We start from the raw sequence: 25872 nt of genomic DNA, 5'->3' as shown, positions 1-25872 counted from the left end.
ATTACAGCGACGAAGGCATTGGAGAATGTGACAAAAAAATTCTTGCAATCCTTGCAAATCTGCATCTTTGTATGAACAATGGCAAAAATGCAGAATTGTACAGGGTAAAACTGTACTTCGAAGTAAACACAAAATAAACAGGTTCTATCTGTATTCATTCTTCCGTAATAAAATAAGTCTCGGAACTTTTTGAACGTAGTAGTAGAATGAATTCACAGAAACCAGTCAACATTATTAAGTCTGTAATAAACCTTTTTCCTGCAGAAAAACACTGGTCTCGTTTAAGATCCCAGGCTAAATGGAACGGATCTCACACAAATTATTGACACTTACCCAGATTTTTTTATTATTATTTTTCCTCCAGGTTTTTTTTACCATCAGGGGAAACTTTCTTTACGATGACCTTATGTTACATCTATCGACTAAACTAACTTCGTAGAACTAAATCTTGTCCGGGAAAAATTGTCCAAGGAATCGGCAATTTCTCTGGAGACTTCTTCTCTACGTTTTTCTTTGTTTTTGGTCGTTTGTTTCGGGAAGGAAATTTGGAAAACGACCCTCTAAAATAGGACACGATTTTATCTCGTTCCCGAGAGACGAGTCCTTTTTAAGACTATTTTTTCAACGTAGTGGATAGTAAAAAATAAAATAAAAATAGAGTGAAAACTTCTCGCAAACGGATTCGTCCTCCGTGTTTTGTTACAAGCTCATAAATTTCCATTTTACCTGTCGCAGCGGCAGCACAGCTCCCAGACAAGTGCATGAGCTCCAGGCTCCTTTGGCTCCCTCCGAAGATTGTCTTCGCCGCGGTGAGTTTTATGTCTTTAGATAAGGTCGATGTGCACTTAAGCCTCAATTCTTCCTGCACGAAATGATCTTCGTGGACTCGGAACTTCAAGCCCAGTCTCGCAGAAGTAGATCCGTCGGGATATTTTAAAGTCGGATAAAACTGCAGAAATTCCCTCTTTGCCTGTTCAAAGATAAAAAGTTATATGAATGCGTGCAATCGGGCAGATAAAACATGAAAAAGAAAATAGCTTATAATTTCAAACGGGAAAGAACTATGTAGGTTTCTTTTGTTCCCTCGTGATTTGTAGAGCTCATATCATTTGAAATATGCGTAAATCCTAAAGTGATATGAATATACAGCATCTAGAAAACTCTCAGAGATGAAATTTTTTCGTTAAAAATAAGAACGGAGACAGACGTACGAGAGAGGATCAAAATATAAACCCTGAATTAATTTATAATAATATAATTTTTCGAAGAAATAAAAATATTAAAAAATCAACAGATTACTTTTCTGTACAATCTTCAGATTTTGAAGTACATTTTCCCCAATTAATTTGAATTTTTTTTTATCCCTTTCTCGAAGAAAGAAGTGGCGTGTGTGCGTAATAATTACGCAAAAGCTCTCTTCCCTTCCTGCATCATCATGGAATCGCTGTTGCCCTCCCCAAACCAGTGTTTCTCGACCGCCGGGCCGTGATCCGGTACCGGGCCACGAGTGATCGGCCGTTTTGTTTTCTCCCATTAATTTTCCGTCAAGTCGTATGTTTGTGACCGGACCTTCCCCTTATAAAAATAAATGAAACCGGGTTGCGTTCTTCCAAAGGTTGAGAACCACTGCACTCAGCCATCTGAACGAATGGTAGTCACGGAAGGATAAATCCGGACTGCAGATAGAGCGTTCGAGAGTTGACAAGTGAGTCGTATTGAACTTTTCAATTGTATTAGTTTGTGGCCTTGCATTTTCGTGGAGAAAAATAGCGAGAGGAACTCACCTAGCAGACAGGATCCAAGCCATTCTCAATGACGGATTAAGCTTTCCCATAACACTGTATCAACTGTTGATGTTATTTTCTGACCTTTACGTGGCCATCTACTTCGATAAGTTCGCAAAGAGCACGAACGTGATCTTCAGTGATGCTCGATCGAGGTTGGGGGGATGGCTCAATATCGTTCCCATTACATTCTGCTAAAAAAATCACGGTAATCATATGCTTGAGTTTTAGAGAGGAACTTCTATCAACTTCTATAACCGGGATCTATAAGCTGGTTCGTTTCAGAAGACGTGGGTCACGGTGGAAAAATCCAACGACATCCCAGACCGGCAAACCGCGCGCACCAGGCCAAACAGCCACAAACAGCAGGATCCCTCCTACAATTTCCCCCATTCATTGCACAAAAACAACTGACACAGTCCCAGTGGCCAGAACCTGGTCTGGCCGGCAAAGACCACAGAACTGAGGGCCCAACCGGACCATACTAAACTGCCCTCCCCTACACCACTAAACATACTCCCGCTCTGTCTCTACGGCTGATATAAATAAGTTGGTTACCCCATGGGGGTGTCAGTATGCTGGAAGTACCGGCCAATGTAAAGGTCAATTTTTTACGCTGGTGTTTTAGCAGTCAGGCCTCTCCCCCCCCCCCACTAATTCCTTATCTCTTGAAACAAATACAAAAGTCACAACAGGCAAATTTTCCAACGAGATGGCTGAAAAAAAGATGCCCATAAAAATATGGATATCAAATATAACTAAAATACAGCACCCAAATATAACATATATAAAATACAAAAAGAAAAAAAACGAATATATAAAACACAAATATGAACACATATAAAATACAAATCGCGAACCTCGTCATCGTTGATACTCCATATCAGTTCTGATTTACTCGGTGATTTGGATGAAGTGCAGTTCAAGTCGACAAAATCACCGATATCGTACGCCGAGTTAAGTCCGTTGATTTCTGGGCCGTGCTGTCCTGGTGCTGCTTGAGTGACTGGAAAAAAAAAATCAAAATACATTATTTGCTTACGAACCTGGGAATATGGTTGATTAAATAAGACGAGAAAACTATTCCTCGAAATTCTTTTCTTGATCATCGATTGGTGATTTGTAGGAGTGAAAATTAGATTCTTACGATGTTGGAATTCCATTCCAGAAATACCATCGCCAATTATGATCTCTTCACTGCTCTCCGAATACACTTGTGAAACATCAGCAGTGCATTTGATTGTGAGCACCCCGTGCCACAAGTGGCTTGGATCTACGACGAATCTGAGACGCGACTCTGCGGTTCCAATACCATCTTCGCCGTTGCTGCTTACGAAGTCTTTCACATAGAAACTTGATGACTGTAAAAGTGGAAACAAGATTCATACATTTTTGTTGTTGTTTTTCATCAAAAAGTACCAGTTTTGTGTCTACATCAAAACACAAGGTGTCCCTTAAATTCATAGATAATTAAATTTCATAAAAATGGAAGGAAATATTATATCTGAATACGATTTGCAGAAAAGTTATTTTCGGGGAGGGGGGGGGGGGCAGTGATATTTTTTGGTGCAGAAAAAAGTTCAAATTTTTGTCGATAGAGGGTGCTGCATGAAAGTCCGGTAGGATTGATGGAACCTGGACCTTTCTTCAAAATCTCTTCTGAATTCGAAAGATTCGTAAAGCTTCTGCCAGCGATTCGTGATTGAGGTTAAAAAAATTCAGTAACAGTTCTTTATTCGCCAATGTCAAAATCGCTATCAACAATAAAAACCTTATGTAAGTGCCAATAACAGGAAAATTCAGAAATGAGCTGTTAATCGTTAACGTTGTTCGTTGGTGCGAAGTACCGAACGCGAAGCCCTCCTCCGTCACTGCCTTTTCCGTCAGGAAAAGTTTTGTTTCGATTGAGATGGAATATTGCCTACTCGAAAATGGACAACCAATTACCGGTTCTATCTTTGGACGATAGTCTCAGGGGCTAATTTTGTCAATGATTTTATCCCAATATTTCAACATTTGGTGCCAATCTCACGATTGGGCAGTGGGAAACCGAATAGAAAGAAGTCAGAGGATCAAGGAAAAATCAAAAAAGGCACTAAATTCAGGGCATTTTCTTTAAATTATTCTCTCACCTAAATTTCTTCCCATAGTCTCTTGCAACCCTCACATTTTGGGTGGGTTAGGGCATTATACGTAATAGCGCTTCTAAGTACTACTTGAAAATATATCACACTTGAATTTCTTAATATGTGACATAACTATAAATCACTAAATACGGTTAAATGTCGAATATTACGAACAAAGTATAGCACGTGTTATCTACACGTTTATATACACTATTTACAGCAAGTATAGTGGAGGTTCTTTTCCATTAGTTATGCAGAGTTCTATAATTATACCATAACATATATAAGAGTACTATATTTTTATAATATATAAGAATCGATTAATACATTCAAATTGGAAATGGCATTCAAATATGCCATTTCCTTCAATTTTTTTGCATTTTTAAACTACTTACAGATTTATGAGACACCCTGTATGTGCTATGCTATGTTCAATATAATGTTTTAGAACTTATTTCTTTACAAATATTTTAAACGGTTATTTGTTGAGTGTAAACGAGAAAAACATGTCTATCCAAAGAAGTTTGTTATCTAAATGGGCTTTTTCCAATTGACTTTCAGTAATCCGGTGCACCGTGGTCTGATATGTGTCGGATTAGCGAAAGTTAACTGCAAATAAATCGGTGCTTGAGTAATATTTGTAATGGTTTGTCTAAACTATACTTTTAAACGCTTTCCGACCATGTTAAAAAGTCTGAGACCTCTTAATTCAAATTCTTGTGCTTTTTAATCGCATCACAAATGCAATGAAAGTGCCAATTATAACGTGCTGTTGGTCATCGTTGTCGTTTGATCTCTGCATCGTTGAAGGTATCAGAATTAAAACTCCAGGGTAAAACATGGTTCTTCCCCGAGCCGTTCAATTTTCCTTAGTTGTGACAGCGGTATTCTGAAGAGACGATCACAATAAATGTATCCAAACCCTAACAAGTATCATTAGATTATTTCAGTAAAGTTCTTATGCAAAGTTGAGAATATGAACTGGCATAGTGCTCATAAATTTATTATGAGGTGGGGAATGTTTCGCATATTTTTATTATGAGTGTAATATAGAGAATGTGAAAGACGCTCGCGCTTCACCTGAAGTACATTAAATATGAACAAAACTCATTCCTTAAGAAGCTACGTTATACAATATCATTCGAGATGAACCATAAACATCAGCAATACGGACAGCAGTACAAGCCCCTCGGGAATATGTACGACGACTCTCCTTTCTCATATACGTGAATTGCTTTTTTTTTTTCTCACTGTATACAGAGCGCATTTTTTGATGCTTTTCACTTTTCTACCGGTAGGCATTAATTACTCCAGACCAAGCTCTCACATGAGCGCTAATGACGGCATCAAAAATTAATTAGCGCCGACAGCTGCTGTCCGGGTTGGTGTTTTCTGTGGCAAACGAAGAAGTGCGGGGGACGAAGAAGAGAAGTTCTCGTGGAAAAATGGCCCAGTAATTAACCTCGTGGCCCTCGTAGAAGGATGAAAGAAAAGCTTTGTAAATGATTTTTCCAAGGCACTATATGTTAAAGGTGAGGGGAAAAATTGAAAAAGACGGGAAAGCTAAAAAAAAAAGACATTGTACGCGTGTGAAAAGGATCCACTCTCCTAATTTGCAATTCATAACGACCTTTTTCAATGACTGAAATAAATTATATCAAAACATAACAGGGTGAAGCCATTTTCACGCGGCCGTAACGTTGGAGAAAAATCTCTTCTTCGGTGTCAACAAATTGCATTAGCATTCATTACCTCGACTCACATGGTTACCACTCACATCAAAAGTGAATAATAATAATATTAAAACACATTCTATATCAAGTGAAAATGATCCCTGTCCAATCCAGCTCCGGTTATGAAGTACTTAAAATGCTGGAACGATGTCATTTCTTGTCACATTTATACATCAAACGGTAATGCGAAATGAATACGAAATATCCATTTCGAGTGGATAATAAATACCCATTACTTCCGTGGTTTTAATTAATTTAATGGAGTAATTAAGAAGATTGCATTGCGATTTGTATTCGGGGTTCGGTTTTTTTAATTGAGACACTTGCATTCCTGATGGGATGTGCATAGGTAATAATTCTAAGTTTAATTAACTCTTTTTTTACAGATATGAAAAGATGCATACACATATACAAGGTGATTCAGAGAAACATCGCCAAACTGAAAGGGTAATTCAGGCATGCGATAGCAATCCAAAATCATACAGACACATAGGTGCTCAAACACCATCCGGAGCTACTACAGGGAGTTGTTGCGTAACACACTTTCAAAGCAATCCCGAAAGTCGCAATTCTCACTGCACAAATGCGTTAGGGGCCACACATACTCTCAGAATACACAATACATTCCGGTATGTACCGATTCGTTGGAAATTCCGCGTGGGCTGTATGCCTGTTATTACTACTTAACCGCATATGCACCTCGTACACATTCCCCCTGTCGTTATTTTATTTATGAATGATCTTTTTTAGGCTATAGGGCCGAACTTTATACTCAGATGATAAGATTATGCCGCTGCATGTGAATCACTTGGCTTCAAATATTTTGCTCAAGAAACTCAAACAGGGAAATGGGTTAAGTTTACATCTGTTAAATCACATAGCTTTAATCTATATACTGTATATGCAGTCATAATTTCATTGCGAAAGTTTTTAAATGGTATTCTCGGTAGGACATTGACAATAGCTAGCATTTATTTCTTGTTTTCAGCCAAATTTTTTCAATGTATCGAAATCAAAACCAAAAAGTTTTAACAACTTTCACTAGGCAAGCCTATCTATAGTTTCACAAAATGCCCAGGCAGTCTAATACCCCCTTCTATTGTTTGGTTTTAATAATAGGTTATATTCACTAAATAAATTTCATAACTAAATTCAAACCAAAGAATAAATTTTAACGTTAATATTCACAAGGTGTCCCACAAATTCGCAAATAGTTTAAAAATTCATAAAAATTGAAGGAATTGGTAAATTTCAATGGGGTTCGCGAAAAAGTTATTTTCACAAAGGGAGATTTTTTTCTTGGGTAAAGGAAAAAAATTTAGTTCAAATTTTTATTTAGAGGACGCTGCAAGAAAGCAAATCGCAGGATTCCATTTCAGAATCTCTCCTGTGTTCGAAACGTTCAAACGCAGTTAAAACAATTTCACCAATATACTGCTACATCGACCAATATCAACATTACAATGAAAACATAATGTATATATACATTATAAGCGCCACTAACAGGAAAATTCAGAAATGAGCTCAGAAATTAAATTAATCAGACAGCCTGCATTTTATAGGACTCTGATTTGCATATTTATACTGATTTTCTTTCGCGCAACGTCCTCTATCCAGAATAATTGGAACTGAGATTTTTTTTTTTCTGGTAACAAAAAAACCCTTTTTGTATAAGAATAATGTTTCGCAAACAACGTTCAAGTTTTACAATTCCTATTATTTTTATGAATTTTTAAACTCTTTACGAATTTATGAATGAGATAAGAGATGAGATTATGTATGAGATAAATACGGAAAATATAATATGATATGTTATTCCCATTTCAGCCGACTGTGTCTCTGCTGTTATTATCGTCATCATTATCTCCATTGTTTTTTTTCCGATGACAAAACAAAGTATCGTAACATGATTCTTCTGCATTGCTAGACAAATCGTTGTCGTGTTACAAAAGCAGCGGGTGCCTTTGTTGAGACATGGGTGACATGATGTAAATATGAAAAAAAAACCCCAAAACATGATTCGAATTCATCGTGTTTTACACGTAATTGATTCAGAAAATTCATGTATGAGAGAAAAAAATACGCACATGAGCGTTTAATACATCACAAACTTACTTTTTTCTCTTCGTTTATGAACCACGTTAACTTTGCGACTGGTTTGGCTGGTCCATACGAACAAGTGGCATTGATGACATCTCCACTGGAATATTTACTAAGAACACCGGATATCTTTGGTTCGCCATCCGGCATGACTGTAATATAATATGCACATGCAATAAATATTCTAACAACGCCACAAAAACTCTACATTCAGAGGTGCGCATTATACAGGGTGTGCCGAATTGTTCCCACTATAGATACATCTCTGCCAAACGTTGATTTTAGAAACATACTTTCAATTACAGTCGGCCCCCGTATACACGGGAGTTACGTTTAGCGGGTGACCACGAATACGAGAAATCCGCGAATAACCGAAACCATAGGTTTTTTTTATATATATTTCATTTATTAAACATCATGTTACGAAAGAGCAGGGTGACGCAGAGGTATAAGGGAATACAAAAGAGGGTGCAACGATTGTTGGCGATGTTTTCTGAAAGAGCATTGTGATTTCTGTTTGCCGTTTCTTCTTCTTAATATCATCAAGTATGTTGGAATATGTTGACAAGGCTTCTTCTACTAATTTTTCTACATGCGAAGAACATACCATAGAGGGAGTCATGAAAATGATCTATTGCTGATTTGAACTTGCGAAGCTTTTCTGCTATGTTACTTGTGTGAGCTTCTTGATCGTCTTCATCTGGTACCGCTCCAATTTAAAGACCAGTCAGCTGCATTAATTCCTCCTCTGCCAATCCCGTAACAGAAGAACTTTAAATGGCATGTATTCACTTTCAAGGTAGCTTCGGACTTCCGGAACGAAACACCGTTTAAACCAATCCAGGAAGAGTGTTTTCGTAGTCCAAGCCTTTTTTATTGTTCGTCCAAAACACTGGGAGCTTGAGCTTATCCTTCCCTTCAATGCTCGTGGATTCGCAAATTTAAAAATGACTGTGGGCTTTACGTGCACCCATACACTTTTGCACAAAACAACATAGTAAGTCTATCCCTACTTGCCTTAAAACCAGGAGCTCGCTTTCCTTCTCTTGCTTAACTTCTTTGCGGCATTTTCTTGCAAAATAGTATAGTTCCGTCAGCTTTAAACCCTGCTGAGGTGCATAACCCTTCTCTTCAATAATTTTCTACAAAGTTTTTGGGAGCTTTCTAGCTACCTCCTGGTCGGCAGAGGCTTGATCGCCAGTGGTTTTTAAATTGCGTGATCCGAACCGTTTCTTAAACCTATGAAACCAACCTTTACTTGCATAAAATTCTGATGAAATAGACGTTTCACCTGTCCTTTTCTTTTTAGAAGGAGTAAAATTTTTCACCTTTTGTGGTATAATATTACAATCAATTGGAGTACCTTTTTGTAGCAGTCTTGTACCCACAAAAAATAGCATTTTCTGTACGAAAAACACATGGATCCCGTAGGCGATGCAAAGTTTTCACTGCCACGAGTGCAGGCTACAGTCACGGCTGATCGAATTTCTGCTTTTTCGTTGATACATCTCGCCATAGATTCGTTGATTCCGTAATGGCGGACCACAGCAGGTATTGACTTACTTTCCCAAGCATAGCCAATATATCCAATTTTTCTTGTCAAGTTTTCACTTTTTTTTCTGTCTTTTCAAAGTATTATAAGTAGCAGTAGAGAAGGATGAGCCATCCAAAACACGCACAACTCAAATTTTGTAAACAAAACACGTGAATGACGATTGTTGTGTTGCCAAAATTTTTTATCCAATAAATGAAAAAACCGCGAATACGGAAACCGTGAATATGGAAACCACGAATACGGGATGGGGGGGGGGTCGACTGTACATTACATTCCGTTACAAAAAGGTTTCAAATGACGTGTAGTTATTTAAAGTCTCAAAATTTATTTGAAGGGTCATATAAATGAAAATGAAAGAAATTTATTTTTTTTATACTGTGCCCGTGTGCTAAAAGTTACGGTTATTGAAATGTAGATATCGCTCCGGAAAGTCATTTGCAAAACATTTCATGTTTTTAAATGCAGTATTTATTGAGATATTAAATACATAAGAATCACTATGTTTTGGCAAATTGTCGCTACGTTGACAAGCTCTCATTGGCTCAAAAGTTGGCATTTTTAAAGACTGCACATAAATAGAAAATAAGCTCAACTATTTCATTTATTTATTTTTTCATTCACAATAAAAAGCAATCGTATGTTTTGACAATTACAGAATTTTTACAACTTTGAGTTAAATTGGTACGTTTCGCAATTTGTGAACCACTCCCTCAATCATTGGCGATAAATGCTGGAAACTTCAAAAAGTCAAATATTCCCGTTAGTATTTCATTTCAAAATGTGCAGTCTTTTGTAAATAACTTCTCATAACTGCATTTACATTTCACTCATTATAAATTTCAGCACAAAGGGTCTACGAGAGAAGTATATTTTCATATTTCTTTATGTATACAACTTCTAAGAAAATTTAAGGCATTTTGAGTAATCATAAGTTATTTGAAATTTTTTTGTAATTTAAAGTGTGTTTCTAAAGTCAACAGTTGCAGAGATATCAGCTGTGCAAACCTTTTGGGACTGATTTTATACATCTGTATACAATATATAAACACTTGTGAAAATGTAATTCAGATTATGTCACTGTGGATTTTGTCCATTCGTATTGTAAGATATTATGGAAATATGAGGGCTGTTTTTGCAATAAAAGCACCGCTGCTACTACAACGCACATGTATCTCATAAATATTCCTCCGAATCCCGCATACGTCAAGATGTGTTTACCTAACGTGAAGTTTGTATCTGAGAAATTCTTGTTATTTATGTAAGAAGTGCTGACATCTGTTGGCAGCACTTTTGGAAGTATACAACTCGGCCGGTTATTTTGTTTGTTGTATTATGCGTAAATTCAGAGAGCAACACTGATGTAGAAATGCCATACAAAAGGTTCAGAGCAATGTCTACTTTAGCGTTTCTATTATTTTAAATAGTACATTTTTACTAATTACTAGTTAATTAGTGCAGTGAACATTCACAACACACTCAAGGATATAATGTTCATTTATAATTCTTAGAATTATAAGAATTATATTAGTATACAATTTCAGGAACATATATAATATAAGAATATATATTATCCTTCTATACAATGATATTTTCTCAACATCTTGATTTAAATTGCCTATATTCTAATGTTAAACTCTTCTCGATGCAAAGATACTCCAATACGATAAATTCCCCCAAAACGATCATTTTTCTTGGTCCAAAGAGTTATCATTATAACGGGATTTCGCTATATTTGGATACCATGAATTGATATGGTACAAATTCATTGGTAAATCTCACTGATATTTCTCTTCACAGTGAGTAAAAATATATGCAGGGTGGACAGAAAGTCAATGGCACATTTTAGAAATTATTTTAAAAAAATCATCAATTGATCTAAAAATGAGTGTGGTTTTGCACAAAAATGCTTATCGTAGCATAGAATTTTTTTTTTTTGGATAAATTAAAAAATAATCTGAAATTCTATTTGCAGATGGCGCTGTACCACGAGAAACACAACAAAAACGGCATAGACAATACATAATGTTTATTATGATTTCACTTTGAATGTGCATATTTTGAACTCTGGTTACATCTTACCCTTTCCATATCCAGAGGTTTGTTCGGTACTTCGTTGGTGCAATTCGTGTTTTATATCGCCTCCCTCGCAATAATTTAGCACCTTCCCCCAGCCCCTGGATGCTAGCTAGTGTGGTTTGGCGTGAATACGTCTTTTAAATCATTTGACGATACTGGGTGCATTTGTAGAAAGTTGCGTAACGAAATAATTCAAACGCTCATATCTCGTGAAGTATTCAGAATATATTAGTGCTCCTGGTGTCTACGGATAGATCCCGTTCACACAAATCTAATGATATCACTGTGGTTTTAATACTTCTTTCGATCTGAGTACCAGGCTCGTGGGCAGCTTTCGTAATGAAATTGTTGTATGATTATAATTAATAACCCATCCCCGGGAAAACTTCGATATCTCTCTGAGATGGGAGGCGGGGTGTGTGTCCGGTCCTTCAATGTTCAATGTATGATGTGTCTCAGGAAATTCGCAACGCAAACAGAAGCCAATGGTTTCGTCTGATAGGCATTTTTAAGGCAAATCCAATGATATCATTCTGGTTTTAACACCTCTTCTGGTCTATGTGCACGACTCATAATTCTGAAATTATTTCTTTCATAAATTCAGAATTTTTATTAATTCAAGAGTCATTTCTCCTATTATTTTTAGTTATTTCTTTCATTAATTCTGGCATTATGTATTTCTTACATTACACCTGGAATTATACAATTCTTCCGATAATTCCGGAATAATATACTTCTCCCCCAATTATTCTGAAATTTTGTATTTTTTCCATTGATTCTGGCATTCATTTTTGAGTTATATATTTTTTCACAGTATGCTATTTATCGTACATGAACACTGCCATAGTCAATAACAAAATAAAAAATCAAATCAATTAAATATTTGGCCCTTATTAACGATCATTCTATTCACGCCTTAATACACTGTTATTCATTGCAATAATACGTTATAACGTTGATGATGTTCATGCTAATTTACAAGTAAGACATACAGCTGCTGTGACTACCTCGAATCACAAAAACAATAATGATGATGAGTACGATGATGTTCCGTAATAAGAGTAACATTTTTCATTCTAGAGAGAGAGAGAGAGAAAGAGAGCTCATTTCCATAACCCATTTCATTTCCCAGCTGCATAATCAGTTCCCATTCATTGCCAGTAGCATAATTAGTGCCTGGGAGAAGGATACTAATTTTCAGGGAATCCAAATTGGTAACTCATATAGACTCATAATGCGCGTCCTTGATTGTACACCAAAGGAGGACGTCATTCGTAATATCGAACAAAGCTTCTGGGGCCCAGGATACCGAATCAAACGGGATCCCAAAAATTATTGAAAGATTTCACTAATGAATTATGTATTCCTTTCATTTATTTTATTCATTTTTGAATTACATATCTTTCTTTAATTACACATTTTTACCAATTCTTGAATTTTCATTAATTTTTGTTTTGTGTTTTCATTTTTGGCGTAGTATGAATATTTCGGTACAAGGACTTTTGACTTTTCTGTCAAAAATTTCATTTTTTTTTAACTTTTAGAGTTTGTCGTGAACTTTATCAGTTTCACTCAAATTTCTAGGGTAAGGTAAGTATTCAAAATCGTACATAACACTGTCGTACACAAACACGGTCATATTAAAAAAAAAGTAAAAAAATCAAATACATCAAGTTTTTGACGCTTATTAATGAACATTCTATTCACGCATAATACGTCGTTATTCATCGCAATACAACGTTATAACATTGATAATGTTCGTGCTAATTTGCACGTAAAACATACAGGTGCTGTGACTACCTCGAATCGCAATAATGATGATGATGAGTACGATGATGTTCCGAAATAAGAATAATTTTTTTTCTTTCCAGAGAAAGAGCTCATTTCCCTAACCCATTTCATTTTCCAGCTACATAATCAGTTTTCATTCATTGCCGGTAGCATAATTAGTGCCTGGGAGAAGGATACTAATTTTCCGGGCATCCGAATTGGGAACTCATATAGACTCATAATGCGTCCTTGATTATATCCCAAAGAGGGACGTCATTCGTAATTTCGAACGTAACTCTCGGATATTGTTAGCCTCCTGGATATAATCTGCCCGGAAATATTCTCCAGGATCAATGGTCGGATGAGACACGGTTTTGATATCTTTTATGACTCGAATCTCGATTACGAGAGATAGAGAGAGAGAGAGATATATCAAGATACTATAACTCCTTTTACTCGTTTCGATATCTCAAGAACTCGATGTGGAGTATCCAATGGGCACATTTCCGCATCTCACGTTTCGAATCGACAAAATTCTAATCGAGAAGAACAGCCATACAGAGCAAGATATACCGAATTCGTGACACCGAGCAGAAACTATTCGGGGTGATGCGAAATTTTCTAATTACTCGTGTTTCACGTATTTCTCCCTCGAAAATATCACGTACGAATGCTGTCTGATACCTTGACATTTCAGTAATTTCAATAACTTCTAGGAAATTTTCTGAATCTCTATGTACTGATTCTCAATTTCCGGCACGAGTTTTATCGACGCTGTTTTGTCTAATATTTGTACAAATTGAATTTTCGATCATGGGTTATTGAATTTTTTGAGAAGAAAATTTTGGATCATTTTTATGAGATTTTCCAAAAAAATTGAAACAAGCTAAGCTTAATAAAGTTATTCTTAGGGTAAAAAGAAGAAACTGGTATGGCTTTTAAAAATGAAACTTGGTAAAGAGAGATTATTTTTAGTTCGTAATAAAAATTCTGATGAAACCACAATGATATAATGGTGAATTCCGACGAAATTCCCAAAGAAAATCATGAAAATCATCAAATCTAACTCCGAAAAGTTATATCGTGGGGTAGTTTAACAGAAAAAAACCTTTTTATTTTAAACGAATTAATCAATTTACACGTATAATTAAGCAATCGGGAAAATTCTGGGGACAAAAATTTAAATTAAATTCAATCATATTAAGGTCATTTTCCGATGAATAAATATGTTCAACATAAAATGCTCAGCTCTATTATAAAAAAAATGTCAAATGTTAAATTAGAAAATGCAAAAAAAATTAAACTAAATGTGAGAGAATTCTCAATATAAAACTTTATATAGGGTCAAACTAAATGTAGGCCAGTTGAATATCAACTAAAAAAAAATCCATGACGACATGGTATGGCTGTAAATTTTGGTGAAGTAGTAATGCCCGATAGAGAAGGGAATTTTGTTGGAATGTCAAAAGGAAATCATCAAATCGCATTTCGAAAAGTTCGATATTATAGCAGTTAACAGAGAAAGACCAAAACTGTCAATATCGGTCACAGTTTTAAAAAAATTAAATAATTTACATGATGTTAGATCGGAAAATATCGGAGATTAGAAATTACAGGAGCTTATACCCCTTCAAGTATTAATATCGGATAAATAAATATATTTAACCTTATATATCTAGTTCCAACAAAACAAAATGTTAATTAATAAATTCGTGTTTTATCACCAAAACTTACATGCTTGACCAAATTTTTTATTTTAAAAAAAAAATCAATATTCATTTCTAAGCATATTAAGAATATTTATCATCAGAAGAAAAGTTCTCTTGAGTTCCACAAGAAGGTTACATATTAAGAATTGCTAAACATTAATATTGTTGGCTTCTTTGCACTATAACTATAATTACAGTGAAAACCACTTTACAGGCAATTCGTTTTTGCTTAACTGCAAAGGTGGATGACGCGAGAAAAGGGATGGTAGCCATGGCGTACGCAGAATTTTCGGAAGTGGGGGGGGGGGGGTTCAATTTTTTTATACTCTCGGGAGGGGTTAAGTTTTTCCTGCAGAATAGCACTATAATTTCGGCTTGGGGGGGGGGGGGGTTGGAACCCCAAAACCCCCCTTTGTGTACGCCAATAATGGGAGCCTTATAGTTTTTTCCAACAATATTGCTCTGACAATCGAAAAAAAATTATTTAATGAAAACGTATTGTGAACTTATTTGAATGAGTTTTTCAGAAATCGTTTTCTCGTCATATACATCCCATATACAACAAATAGGTATTCGGAGTACGTATTTAAAACGTCGTGTTGGAATAGCATATACAATCAAAAATATGTTTACTAATTTTGCAATAAATCAGTGGGAAAATAATATATTTAACGATGTTACCACTAGAGCACAATTTTTGGAACTTTTTTTTACCATATTAAAAAATATGAGACCCCTTGAAGTCAATCAGCCAAAACAATGAATTTCATCCATAATTATGATTTTTTGATTGGTATCTTTTCTTAATAATTTCTAAAAATCTATCTGATGTCTTCATCGAAAATTCAAGAAGATAGAGATTTCTTATCTTCCCCAAAATTGTCATAAATGAATAATGGGTGTAATAGTTTTTCCCCCTTTATCTCTCTCCCCTAATAATAGAGAAATGTATAGAAAATAAAGTTCGCGGTACTTGTAAACTGTGAGTTTTTTTTCGTCTCGGACCGATGATGTTGTTCATAAATATTGATTTGAAAACTCTTACGTTATCTTTACAATTATAGAAAAGATGGTTACCCTTACCATGTTGATGACATCATGCGGCCAGTCATGTTACCCTTGCATAAAGATAAGACCCCCCCCCCCCCAACAAGATAATGTCAGGCCAAATGCGGCACGCATATCTCTAGAATGCCTCCGTGATGTTGATACTCTTCCTTGGCCAGCAAGGTCACCGGACCTTTCACTAATCAAACATTTATGGGAAATTGTAGGCTGTCAGATTCGGGCAACACAAAATGTGCAAATCTGAAGCAAGAATTGGTGAATACCTGGCAAAATGTATCGGACGAGATTTGGAATATCTTTATCACTCCTTACATCGCGATGTGTACAAGCATGAATCACCGCTGAGGAAGGGGGGGGGGATTCACGAATTACTGATTTGAACATTCAATGTGCAATTTCTAGCCATTGATGGATCCAACGCCTTTGAATTTGTAATCATTTCATTATCTCTGTATGAGCTTCACACACATTTAATTTCAATAAAATCAGTCACTTTATTCATGGTGATTCGTTTTTCCCCCCTTCAAAAGAGTGTATACTAAGCTTCATATTTCAGCTGTCTCTGGCGCTAGTATTGGTGTGTTTCGATAACATTACTCAATTATGCAGCTAGAACCTTTTGGTACATTTTAACTGACATATTATATAGGGTGCCTAGCAAACAAGGGCTATGATATTTTACTGACAAAACATTGACCCAAGAGGTATACTTCCAATTATAATAAGTTTCCAAATAACGTGCAGTACTCAGATATGTCATTCATGTTTCAAAAGATTGTGCAGTTATCAAAATTAAAATAACTGACTTTTTATACAGTCCCCGTGTGCCTCAAAACCCAATTAGAAAGTTGTTGGTCTGCTTTACTTGATGCTAACAAAAAAAAATTCATGTTTCCAAGTGCAATATTCACTTAGATATTCGAACTCTAAAAACGGAGGAAATTTCGGAAAGAACAGCGTTAAGTGCGGGTGAAACGGTTTTTCCGTATTTAACGCTGATTTTTCAAAAATTCCATTCGTTTTTCGAATTCGAACATCTCTGTGAATACGGCGCTTAGAAACATGGATTTTTTTCCGTTGGCATCAGGAGAGACAGGGCAACAACTTTCTAATTGGAAGTTAGAGCACAAGGGGGATCATATAAAAAAATTTAGGTTTTTTATTTTGTTACACACTGTATTTTCACTCTCAAAACTGGTACAAGGTAATTTTTGAAAGGCTGTTGAGCATTTTTTAAACTAGAATCATACCTCTAGGATGGACGGTTGATGACATATATATTTATATACACTCTTTCGATTCATTTTCCTTTTTCTCAATTTTGTTTTCGCAAACTTAAGTGCCTCCTAAAAAGTCAATCAGTCAAAAGAATACATTTCATCCATAACCATGACTCACATAATTAATTGTTTTTTGAATGAATGGTGGATTTTCTTAATCATTTCGGCCAAAATAACAGATAACGTCTTCATCGAAACTTCAAGAGAGAAAGATACCTTTCATCTTCCCACAAATTTTTATGAATGGATGATTGATGAAACACTGTCTTTTTTTCCCTTTATCTCCTCTCTTGATAAAGCAGTACATAGAAAATGAATTTTCGTACTTTAAACTCTGAGTTTCTTCTCGGCTGTAACAGATAAATCTTGATTTGAACATTTTTACATCTTTTTTTTATATTTAGAGAAGAGATGGCAACGCTTTTAATTGTTTTTTAATTGGCATCTTTTCAAGCCAAAATAACTGTCATTGAAGCTTGAATAAAAGAGAGAGAGACCTCTCATCTTACTACACATTTTTAATTAATAAATGGTTGATGTAACACAGTTTTTTTAATCTCTCTCTCTCCTCTCTTAATAGAGAAATACATAGTTGAATAAAGTTGCGTACTGTAACCTCTGAATTTCTTCTCGGCTCCGACAGATAATGGTGTTCAGATAAATCTTGATTTGAAAAGTTTTGCGGTATTTTTACATTTAGGTAACAAATGGTTACTTTGGAATCATGTTTTTGCCGATACTAACGCTCATATATGTAAATTTCATGTATATTTTGTTATGTGTATGGTGTCTATTTTTCGAATCAAAAGTGAGAAAAATTCATGAAGGGATATTTTTATGGGACAGTTTCATTCGGTTAGGCTCATTGAGATATTTTCCTTGAGAGAAGAAGTTGGAATTCCATCAAACACCATTGAGTCCTCTGCTAAGATCAAATCCAGAATAGGAAAATTAAAAATTCTTTGTAAACCAAGCTTACCAAACCTATAAAATTCTACTAAATTTTTTCATTTACATTGGAAACAAAATATATTCAATTATGATTTCGATTCATATTTCTCTCCTTTTCTAATTCCGTTTCCTCAAAAATTCAAGATCCTAAAGTCGATCAGCCAAATGTATATAGTTCATCCATAATTAATTGTTTTTTGATTGCTGTCGTTTATTAATTATTTCAGTCCAAAATAACTGACATCTTCATCGAAACTTGAATAATATATATATATATATATATATATAGAGAGAGAGAGAGAGAGAGACCGACCTCTCATCTTCCCACAAATTTTTGTAAGTGGATGATTGATGAAACACTTTTTTTTTCTGTCTCTCTCTCTCTCTTCTCTTAATAGAGAGATACATAGAAAATAAAGTTACATACTGTAAACTCTGAGTTTCTTCTCAGCTCTGACAGTTCTAAATGATGGAGCATCAGTGGATACTTCGCAGGCGAAAGCGCCCTCCGTGTCCAGATCTGTAAGTTTGAGGAAAACATGGGAAGCGTTTGACAGACTGAGCTAGAAATAAAAATAAAAAAAAAACAAGAAAAACAAAAAGAGAAGAAAAGAAAAAAATAACAATAATATCCTGTAATTGGGTTCGTCAACATCAATCATTTTGCTCATAAACTTGAACACTGGCCAAAAAGAAAAAGAAAAATAGCTACTTCTCTCTTGAAGACCATCAAACTTCTCGCGGGAACGGGTAAGGGTAATTTATGTTTTTAAATTATGGCCTCTTTTCCACGGCCAATTTTGTACAGCGATTTTCTTGTGAGCAAAAGAAAAGAAACTTCTCCGAATGCTATAGCTTTTACTGTTGTTATTTTTATTTTTATTACAAAATCTGACACTTGGTACTCGAATCACGTTTCGTTGAAAAGAAATGAAAGAAAGAACTAGAAAGAGGGATGAGAATATTATTATATGTTCATTATATTATTTTTTAGGGAAAAGTCTTAGATTTTCAATTGTACTGTCTCGATTTTAGAAGAAAAACAATCGTGAGAAAATATCATTAATGCTGGGTTTTTTTTTACTTCGTAACTGTATTATCACGCTTTAGGATCTCCTTAATGATGTAAAAATGATCATCGTGAAGTATTTGGATTATGCTCATCATCATTACTTTTTCTCATGAAAACGAAATGACATTTTTTTCCAACATGATTTTTAAGACTTAGAAGAATTACATTCCATTCGCTTGACTTGAACTTAATATGCATTATATTGTTGAAATTTTGCTTCATTTTAACACTTTATCGAAATATTCCGATATAAATCTTCAAAAGTGCTTCAGTAACTTATGTATATGTTGGTAAATGGTATTTCAGTGAGAGACGTTCAGATATCGTTTTCTTTAAATTAAGTGTAATAATATTTGGTACCTAAAATATTTTCTCCTAAGAATCTTAATATTTTTGTATAAAAATCCCAATATTTTCTCATAAGAATCTTAATATTTTTGTATAAAAATCCCAATATTTTCTCATAAGAATATAAATATTCACGTTTCAGAAATATAAATATTTTCGTAAAAAAATCAACATATTTTCTCATGGGAATCTAAAAATTTTCCCGAATACTTTTGCATAAATATCTAAATATTTCCTAATTAGAATCTAAATAATTTTGTATAAAAATTTTAATATTTTTAGTGTAAAATCTTAAATTTTTGTTTGAAATTTTACCATTTTAGCAGAAAAAAACTTACCATTCGTGTATGAAAATCTTGATATTTCTGTTTAAAAATCTTGAAATTGTGACTTACTATATAAAAATGTAACTTTCTCTACAGAAATGGCAGATGCCATACAAGCCTTGATTTTGCTTTTCTAAAATCACGGCAAATTTCACATCTTTATAATCTCTCAAATATTAGTGTAGTTCTATTGCATATGATATTCTGCTCGAATGAAACGATTCTTAATTGATTATCATTTACCAATTTCTACTATATCAGCAAGAATCCAATCATTGGACTGTAATTTCAGAAATGTGCAATTCTCACAGAAAATCGTGTACACGAAATTAAGTGTAGCCAAAGTCAGGGGGTATTACGGTATTTCTGTTTATGAATGCACCCAAATAGCTTCTGGGAATGCTTTCCGCATTTCCCGGGATCCGAGAGGGAAAAAAAAACATGATAAAATTAAATAATGAGCTTTAGTGTGTGGACACGTCAGAGACATTTTAATCAAATGCAAGTTTAATTAAGCTAATAACTAATTAAAGCTAAACAAATAGTCGAAGGCAAGTAAAGTTGCCAACTATCGCTAAAATTGCTGAAAAATCACTAATTGCAGAAAATAACGGGTACTGCAGGTCAAAATTTAATTCATCAAAAAGCGGATATGTTTGACAAATATGTGAGATGAATATATTTATGTGACTATAATCGATTGTGATAGAGTTATAATCATCATAATATATTTAGTTTATAAGGTATGAAAATAATCTTAAAATTCGTGATTTTAAAAATTCAACTAACCCTAAGGGGAAAAAACGGGACATTTACGGGAATATCCCATAAGATAAGTGTCATATTCTCACTCTCTCTGGTTTCTGGCAAGCGAACGGCAGAAATATCGTATATCTGGCTCAGGGACTGAAAAGGTGCAACCCTGCGCAACTGTAGTCAGTGTAAATCTAGTCAGCAAACTGCACACTCTGGTCATTAAAGCCCTTATGTAGGGAGTAGAGTTCATGGATTCATGTGAGAGTGGATTGTTGAATACCGTGCGATCCGTTTGAGTTGACCCGAATACGACGACATTAAATCCTTTTTGCATCCAGTCAATTATGTGAGAGTGTGAGAGGTAGAGAGGGAGGTAAGGAAGGTCATAAGGTCATACCCCTACTGCGGAATGGACTTGCCCTAGGTAGTCGCTCGGAATGTGCTGGCGGTCGGCCGATAGTATCGTTTGTGTTTTCATCTGTGGCTGCGGAATGTTTGCGAGTAAAGAAGTGGAACGTGGTGTTATTCGCTAAGGCAAATTTATGACAAAAAAATATTTTTCATTTTAGTTCTTGATCAGTTTCTCTAACTTGACCAGATTTAAATTTCTTTTTTTCGAGAGACTTTCTCAAGGGAATGTATGGAACTTCCGTACGTTATAAAAAGTATCCTGATTCGTAATACACATTACCCAGTTTAATTTAACGCAGCGCAATGGATGAATAAAATAAATGCAACATTTTAGCTTAACAGAAAAAAAAAAGAAGTCCCGTTTCAGAATAAAATAAAAAACAAAATTGAAAGATTGAACAACTTGCAACAAATTGTGTGGAAAGAAAAACAGTTGTCCCGTTTTACTAATGCATCCCGTTTGAACAAACGAGATGTATGGTCACCGTACTTGTAAACGGGACTTTTCGGATGTAGTTACAATTCGGTTACTATTATCAGGAACCTTTAGTCCCGATGTGATCGCATTAAGCGGCGTGAACTGTATTCAAAAATACTCTTATACCACTCCTGCATGCTACCTGTTGGGCTATTTTCCACTTTTGCGGGAGTGAAAAAGTTTCCTACTTCTACTGAAAATCAGTAATTGTGAAATGTTCCCTTTTGAGAAAAAAGCTCCTCGTAAAATATCGCATTCACTAACTAAGAACTGACATAAAAAAAAAAATACTCACGTCTACATAAACTCCCTTCAGGTTCAGTACCTGTGACTGAGGATAATCACTGGGGAGAAACCTATAAAATTCATAATTATCCTTGTACCACTTCACCGAATAGAGTTCGTCTTCTTCTAGATCATATCCGCAGTCGAGCCAGACGGAATCACCTCTCAACACTGATCCTGGAACACCTAAGTAATCGAATCTCACAGACAACGATCCTGATGAAATAAAATATAACCATTAACATATCCAATGATAACACAACAACATAAAAAACATAATTAATATTAAAAAAATTATTTTTACTCAAATTAAGGAAACAAACTCCACTGCAAACTGTTTGAAAGTGAATTATGGTGAAATGTGAATTTTTTTAAGCGATGAATTTGTTATTATTTTAGCAATTTTTAAAAAAAAAAGCACCAGAAATTTAACTTGATGGACACTAATGATTTCTTTTAATCCATCAAAGTTTTAAATTACTTTTATTCAGTGTTTTTACCCTCCTGAAAACGCGTGTTTTCAAAGACGTTAGCCTTTATGACCTCAAGATTAATGGAATGCCATTTAACCAGAGTTTACGCACAGATTTTCTTAATAGAACTATTTACTAATGCTGCCTGTGTTACCTCATTTTTTTTTCTGATATAAACATCTAAAGTTTTTGAAACTGGAGGAAGAAAATGACGAATTTGTGTGTGTTGTTAAAAAAATGTAATCGTTTTCTCCAAAAAATTATATAAAAAAAGAATTCCCGTTAATTTTGAAAACAAAAACTGGGTATGGAAATCTTTGGTCTGGGTTCAAGAATACGAAATAGACATGGGATTTTATACAGACATAGATATATATAAATTCTACTTTTATTAGTCTATTGAAGTGCAAATATTTTCCTCTTTCTTTTTGTACTTTTTCTATTGATAATTTTTCACGTTTGAAATATATTTGCTCTTCAGTATTTCCTTCCAAAAAAATAATCTACGGTATGTTCGTGTGCGGAAAATTCATCACCGGAAAATGCACCGGCAAAAACTCAATGAAAAGATAACTCAGTGACATAGTGAGTGAGTGATTGGTAAAGTAAGTCAGGGTGTTTGGGAGTGAGCAGGTTAGCAAATGAACAAGTGAGTGAACAAATTAGCAAGTCAGTGAATCACTCATACGGTCATTCACTCAATCGTTTGCTCACTCGGTCACTAAATCGTTTGCTCACTCGGTCACTAAATCGTTTGCTCACTCGGTCACTCATGGTCGCCCGCTTATTCGCTTGCTCATTCGCTTGCTCATTCACTCTGTCACCCACTCACTGGTAACGAACTATTGCCGGTGAATTTTCCCAACGGTGATTTTTCCGTCGACGAATTTTCATATCGGTGAATCAAGTGCCGGTGAATGTTCTGTAAATCCGACATGTCGGTCTCAAGTTAGTTAATATTTGTTGATTTTGGTGACCTAAACTAACTGTATCAAACGATCTCATCGCCAGAAATTTGGTTTTAATGTGATTTTTCCAGCTTCCAATTTGGAGAACTCTCGCTATATCGAGAGCATCACGATTCAAAAACCAATATTCATTACACTCATTTTTACCTTTTAAAACAGTTGTTCCCAACATTTCATGTTTCGAGTGATCCTTAGAAATTTATGGTCGACTTGCGCGGCGGTGGGAGGAGCAAATTGTGTGTGTTAGTTTTATCGTCCCGTATTTTACGGGACAGAAAATTTCCATATATTATTCGGCTTTAGGGAGGGGTAGGCGTTCCCATCGCCTCCCCCCCCCCCGAAGATATCGGTCTTCACTCAGCCGTGGATCCAGCTGCGAATTGAGTGGAGAAAAGCATCTTCAGCTGCACACTGATTGGCACGCAAAACAGGCACGCATCTTCAGCTGCGGATGAGCCGAGTCAGATATCTTTAGCTTCAAATAGAGCGAATAGAGCGAAAGCAGGCTAAGAATGGAATGAAAGGGGTAGACATTTTCAGCTGCGAATAGAGCGGAGGTGGATCCAGGCAATGCCATTTTGACTATATTGTCACGGTGGCAATGATCCAGGGCGTTGTGTCGGAGAAGTGACTTATTGTGAGGCCGCATCTGGTCATTCCGTATTTTATGGGAACGACGAATTTGCACCATATTATTCGGCTTTTGGGAGGGGCGATCGCCTCCGTCTCCCCCCACTCCATCCATGCTTGGACTTACGTACCGCCCTGCGAATGAGTAAGACGACGTTGCATACCTCTAAGGAGCATGGAAGACTTGCATACGTTTTCAACTAATGCATTAAGAAAAGCGGTGGAAGTTTCATTATGGGCTCAACTGGAAACAAAAATAAAATAATTAGATGCACGTACTGACAACAAAATAAGTACAGTAGAACACCGGTTATCCGAACATCAATTTTCCGAACAGCTCGATCAACCAAACACCTTTTCAACCTAACTCATTTTCAGTTTCCTATAGTCAATGATACTCAACACAGTTGGTATTTTCTTGGAACTTGAATCCTCTCATCTCCCAACTCGATAGCTTCGTTCTATTGTACAATAACCCACTTCCAAACAATCGTACATACCGTACCTGTGAGCTATAGATGTAAACAATGGCGGATCCGGGTACAGAGTATGTAGTTATAAACGATTGACAAGCAAACAAATGCGTGAATAGTAGCAGATTTAGCTATCATCTTTTATTTCTCGTCTACGAATTCATCTTAATCCTGCGGGTGTGCCTTATTGAAAGGGAGGCGAGGGTCTTCTTGACAACAAAACAGTTCTTATCACGGTTTTGTCGGGGAGGGAGTATCTTTCTTAGCTTGCTTAAAAACAGATATTTTTCAATCTTTCTTTAGCTTTAGTAGTGTCAACACTTTCATCTTTCTCAAGTGCAGAATGAAGACAAAACGAAAACGCGTTGTTTTGAACATCGAAAAAAAAATGGAAATTATGAAAAGACTGAAAGCGGGTGATGGTGGAAACTTGCAGCTGAATACGGACTATGTGTGGCAGCCATCAGTGATTAAAAACAAATTGCGATGAAATAGAAAATTTTGCAGAAAGTTTGAAAACAGCAGATGGATTTAAAGTCTTGCGAAGTTTTAGGAAGTTATGCCCGTATTTTTATGGTTTTAACGCAACCACAATGAAGACGATCAAAATCTTCCAGATTCGAAAGAATGCTTAGATATGCTTCAGGAACTCCCTGCATTCCAGTCCTGGCCTGAAGAGGATGTGTCTCAGTGGTTGAAAATTGATAGTAACGATCCAGGATATCATTTTCTTGGATGACGGAGAAAATAATTACGAAAGTGAACGATTAAGTTGATCAGGATAACTTTGAAAGTGATGAAGATGAACCAACGGCAGATGTAATAATGTACAGTGAGGCAGAACAGTGTTTCACAAATGTCTCGCGTGGTTAGAATCGTGGCCTAACGCTGACCCGCTTCAATTTTTAATGTTGAAACTATTACGGGATGATACAAAATGTATAGGCAAGTTGAAGCAATTAAAGATAGATTCATTTTTTTAATGGTTTGCCGGCGTTATTTATCATGCGCGTATGTGTATTTGTTTTACCATTTTATTTTTTCATTTACAATTTTTTCTTTTGTGATGCTCTTCTTTTTTTCATTTACTTTTCAGAATAAGTCGGTTAAATTTAATTATTTTAAAGTTTTTGTTGCTAAATTGCATTTTTTCCTTTGCGTTATCGAATTAGTTTCGAAATCGATTTTCCGAACTTTTCCGAACACCCTTTGGTTCCGATTTATTCGGATAATCGATGTTCTACTGTACCCATTTTAAGTCTATGTTTTTCCCCCAAGTCTCAACTCAAACTAAGGCCGGCATTATACTATAAAATTTTTAGTTGTGCTCTAACTCCTCTAACCATCACAGTCCTCACTTAGCTCAGACCACACTAGTGTCCAGCTTAGCCCAATACGTTCTAATGTTGGTCACTGACGTGTAGTGTTGCCACTCCACCATTGGCGAAGGTCGTGAAATGTTGGAGGATGGAAAGTATTGAAAAGTTGGTCGAAGAGAGA

General features: G+C 35.5%; 1 protein-coding gene across 1 annotated transcript in view; it reads right to left on the bottom strand.

Annotated features, from left to right (window-relative positions):
• Positions 1–25872, bottom strand: part of LOC149069523 (uncharacterized) — a 52191-nt gene that overhangs the window by 4131 nt on the left and 22188 nt on the right. The window contains exons 2-7 of the mRNA XM_089249964.1: positions 21839–22044; positions 18580–18715; positions 7759–7895; positions 2932–3145; positions 2645–2790; positions 727–970 (exon numbers count right to left, since the gene is read on the bottom strand). Of these exons, the coding sequence (XP_089106090.1) occupies positions 727–970; positions 2645–2790; positions 2932–3145; positions 7759–7895; positions 18580–18715; positions 21839–22044 (1083 nt within the window). The remainder of the gene's footprint in view (positions 1–726; positions 971–2644; positions 2791–2931; positions 3146–7758; positions 7896–18579; positions 18716–21838; positions 22045–25872) is intronic.

Source organism: Pholcus phalangioides, unplaced genomic scaffold, assembly GCF_987345545.1.
Source record: "Pholcus phalangioides strain wild (caught in Gottingen) unplaced genomic scaffold, Ppha-v1.0 ptg000022l_1, whole genome shotgun sequence".
Taxonomy (NCBI): domain Eukaryota; kingdom Metazoa; phylum Arthropoda; class Arachnida; order Araneae; family Pholcidae; genus Pholcus; species Pholcus phalangioides.
Note: the sequence above shows the minus strand (reverse complement) of the source record. Positions and strands in the feature narration are given on the sequence as shown.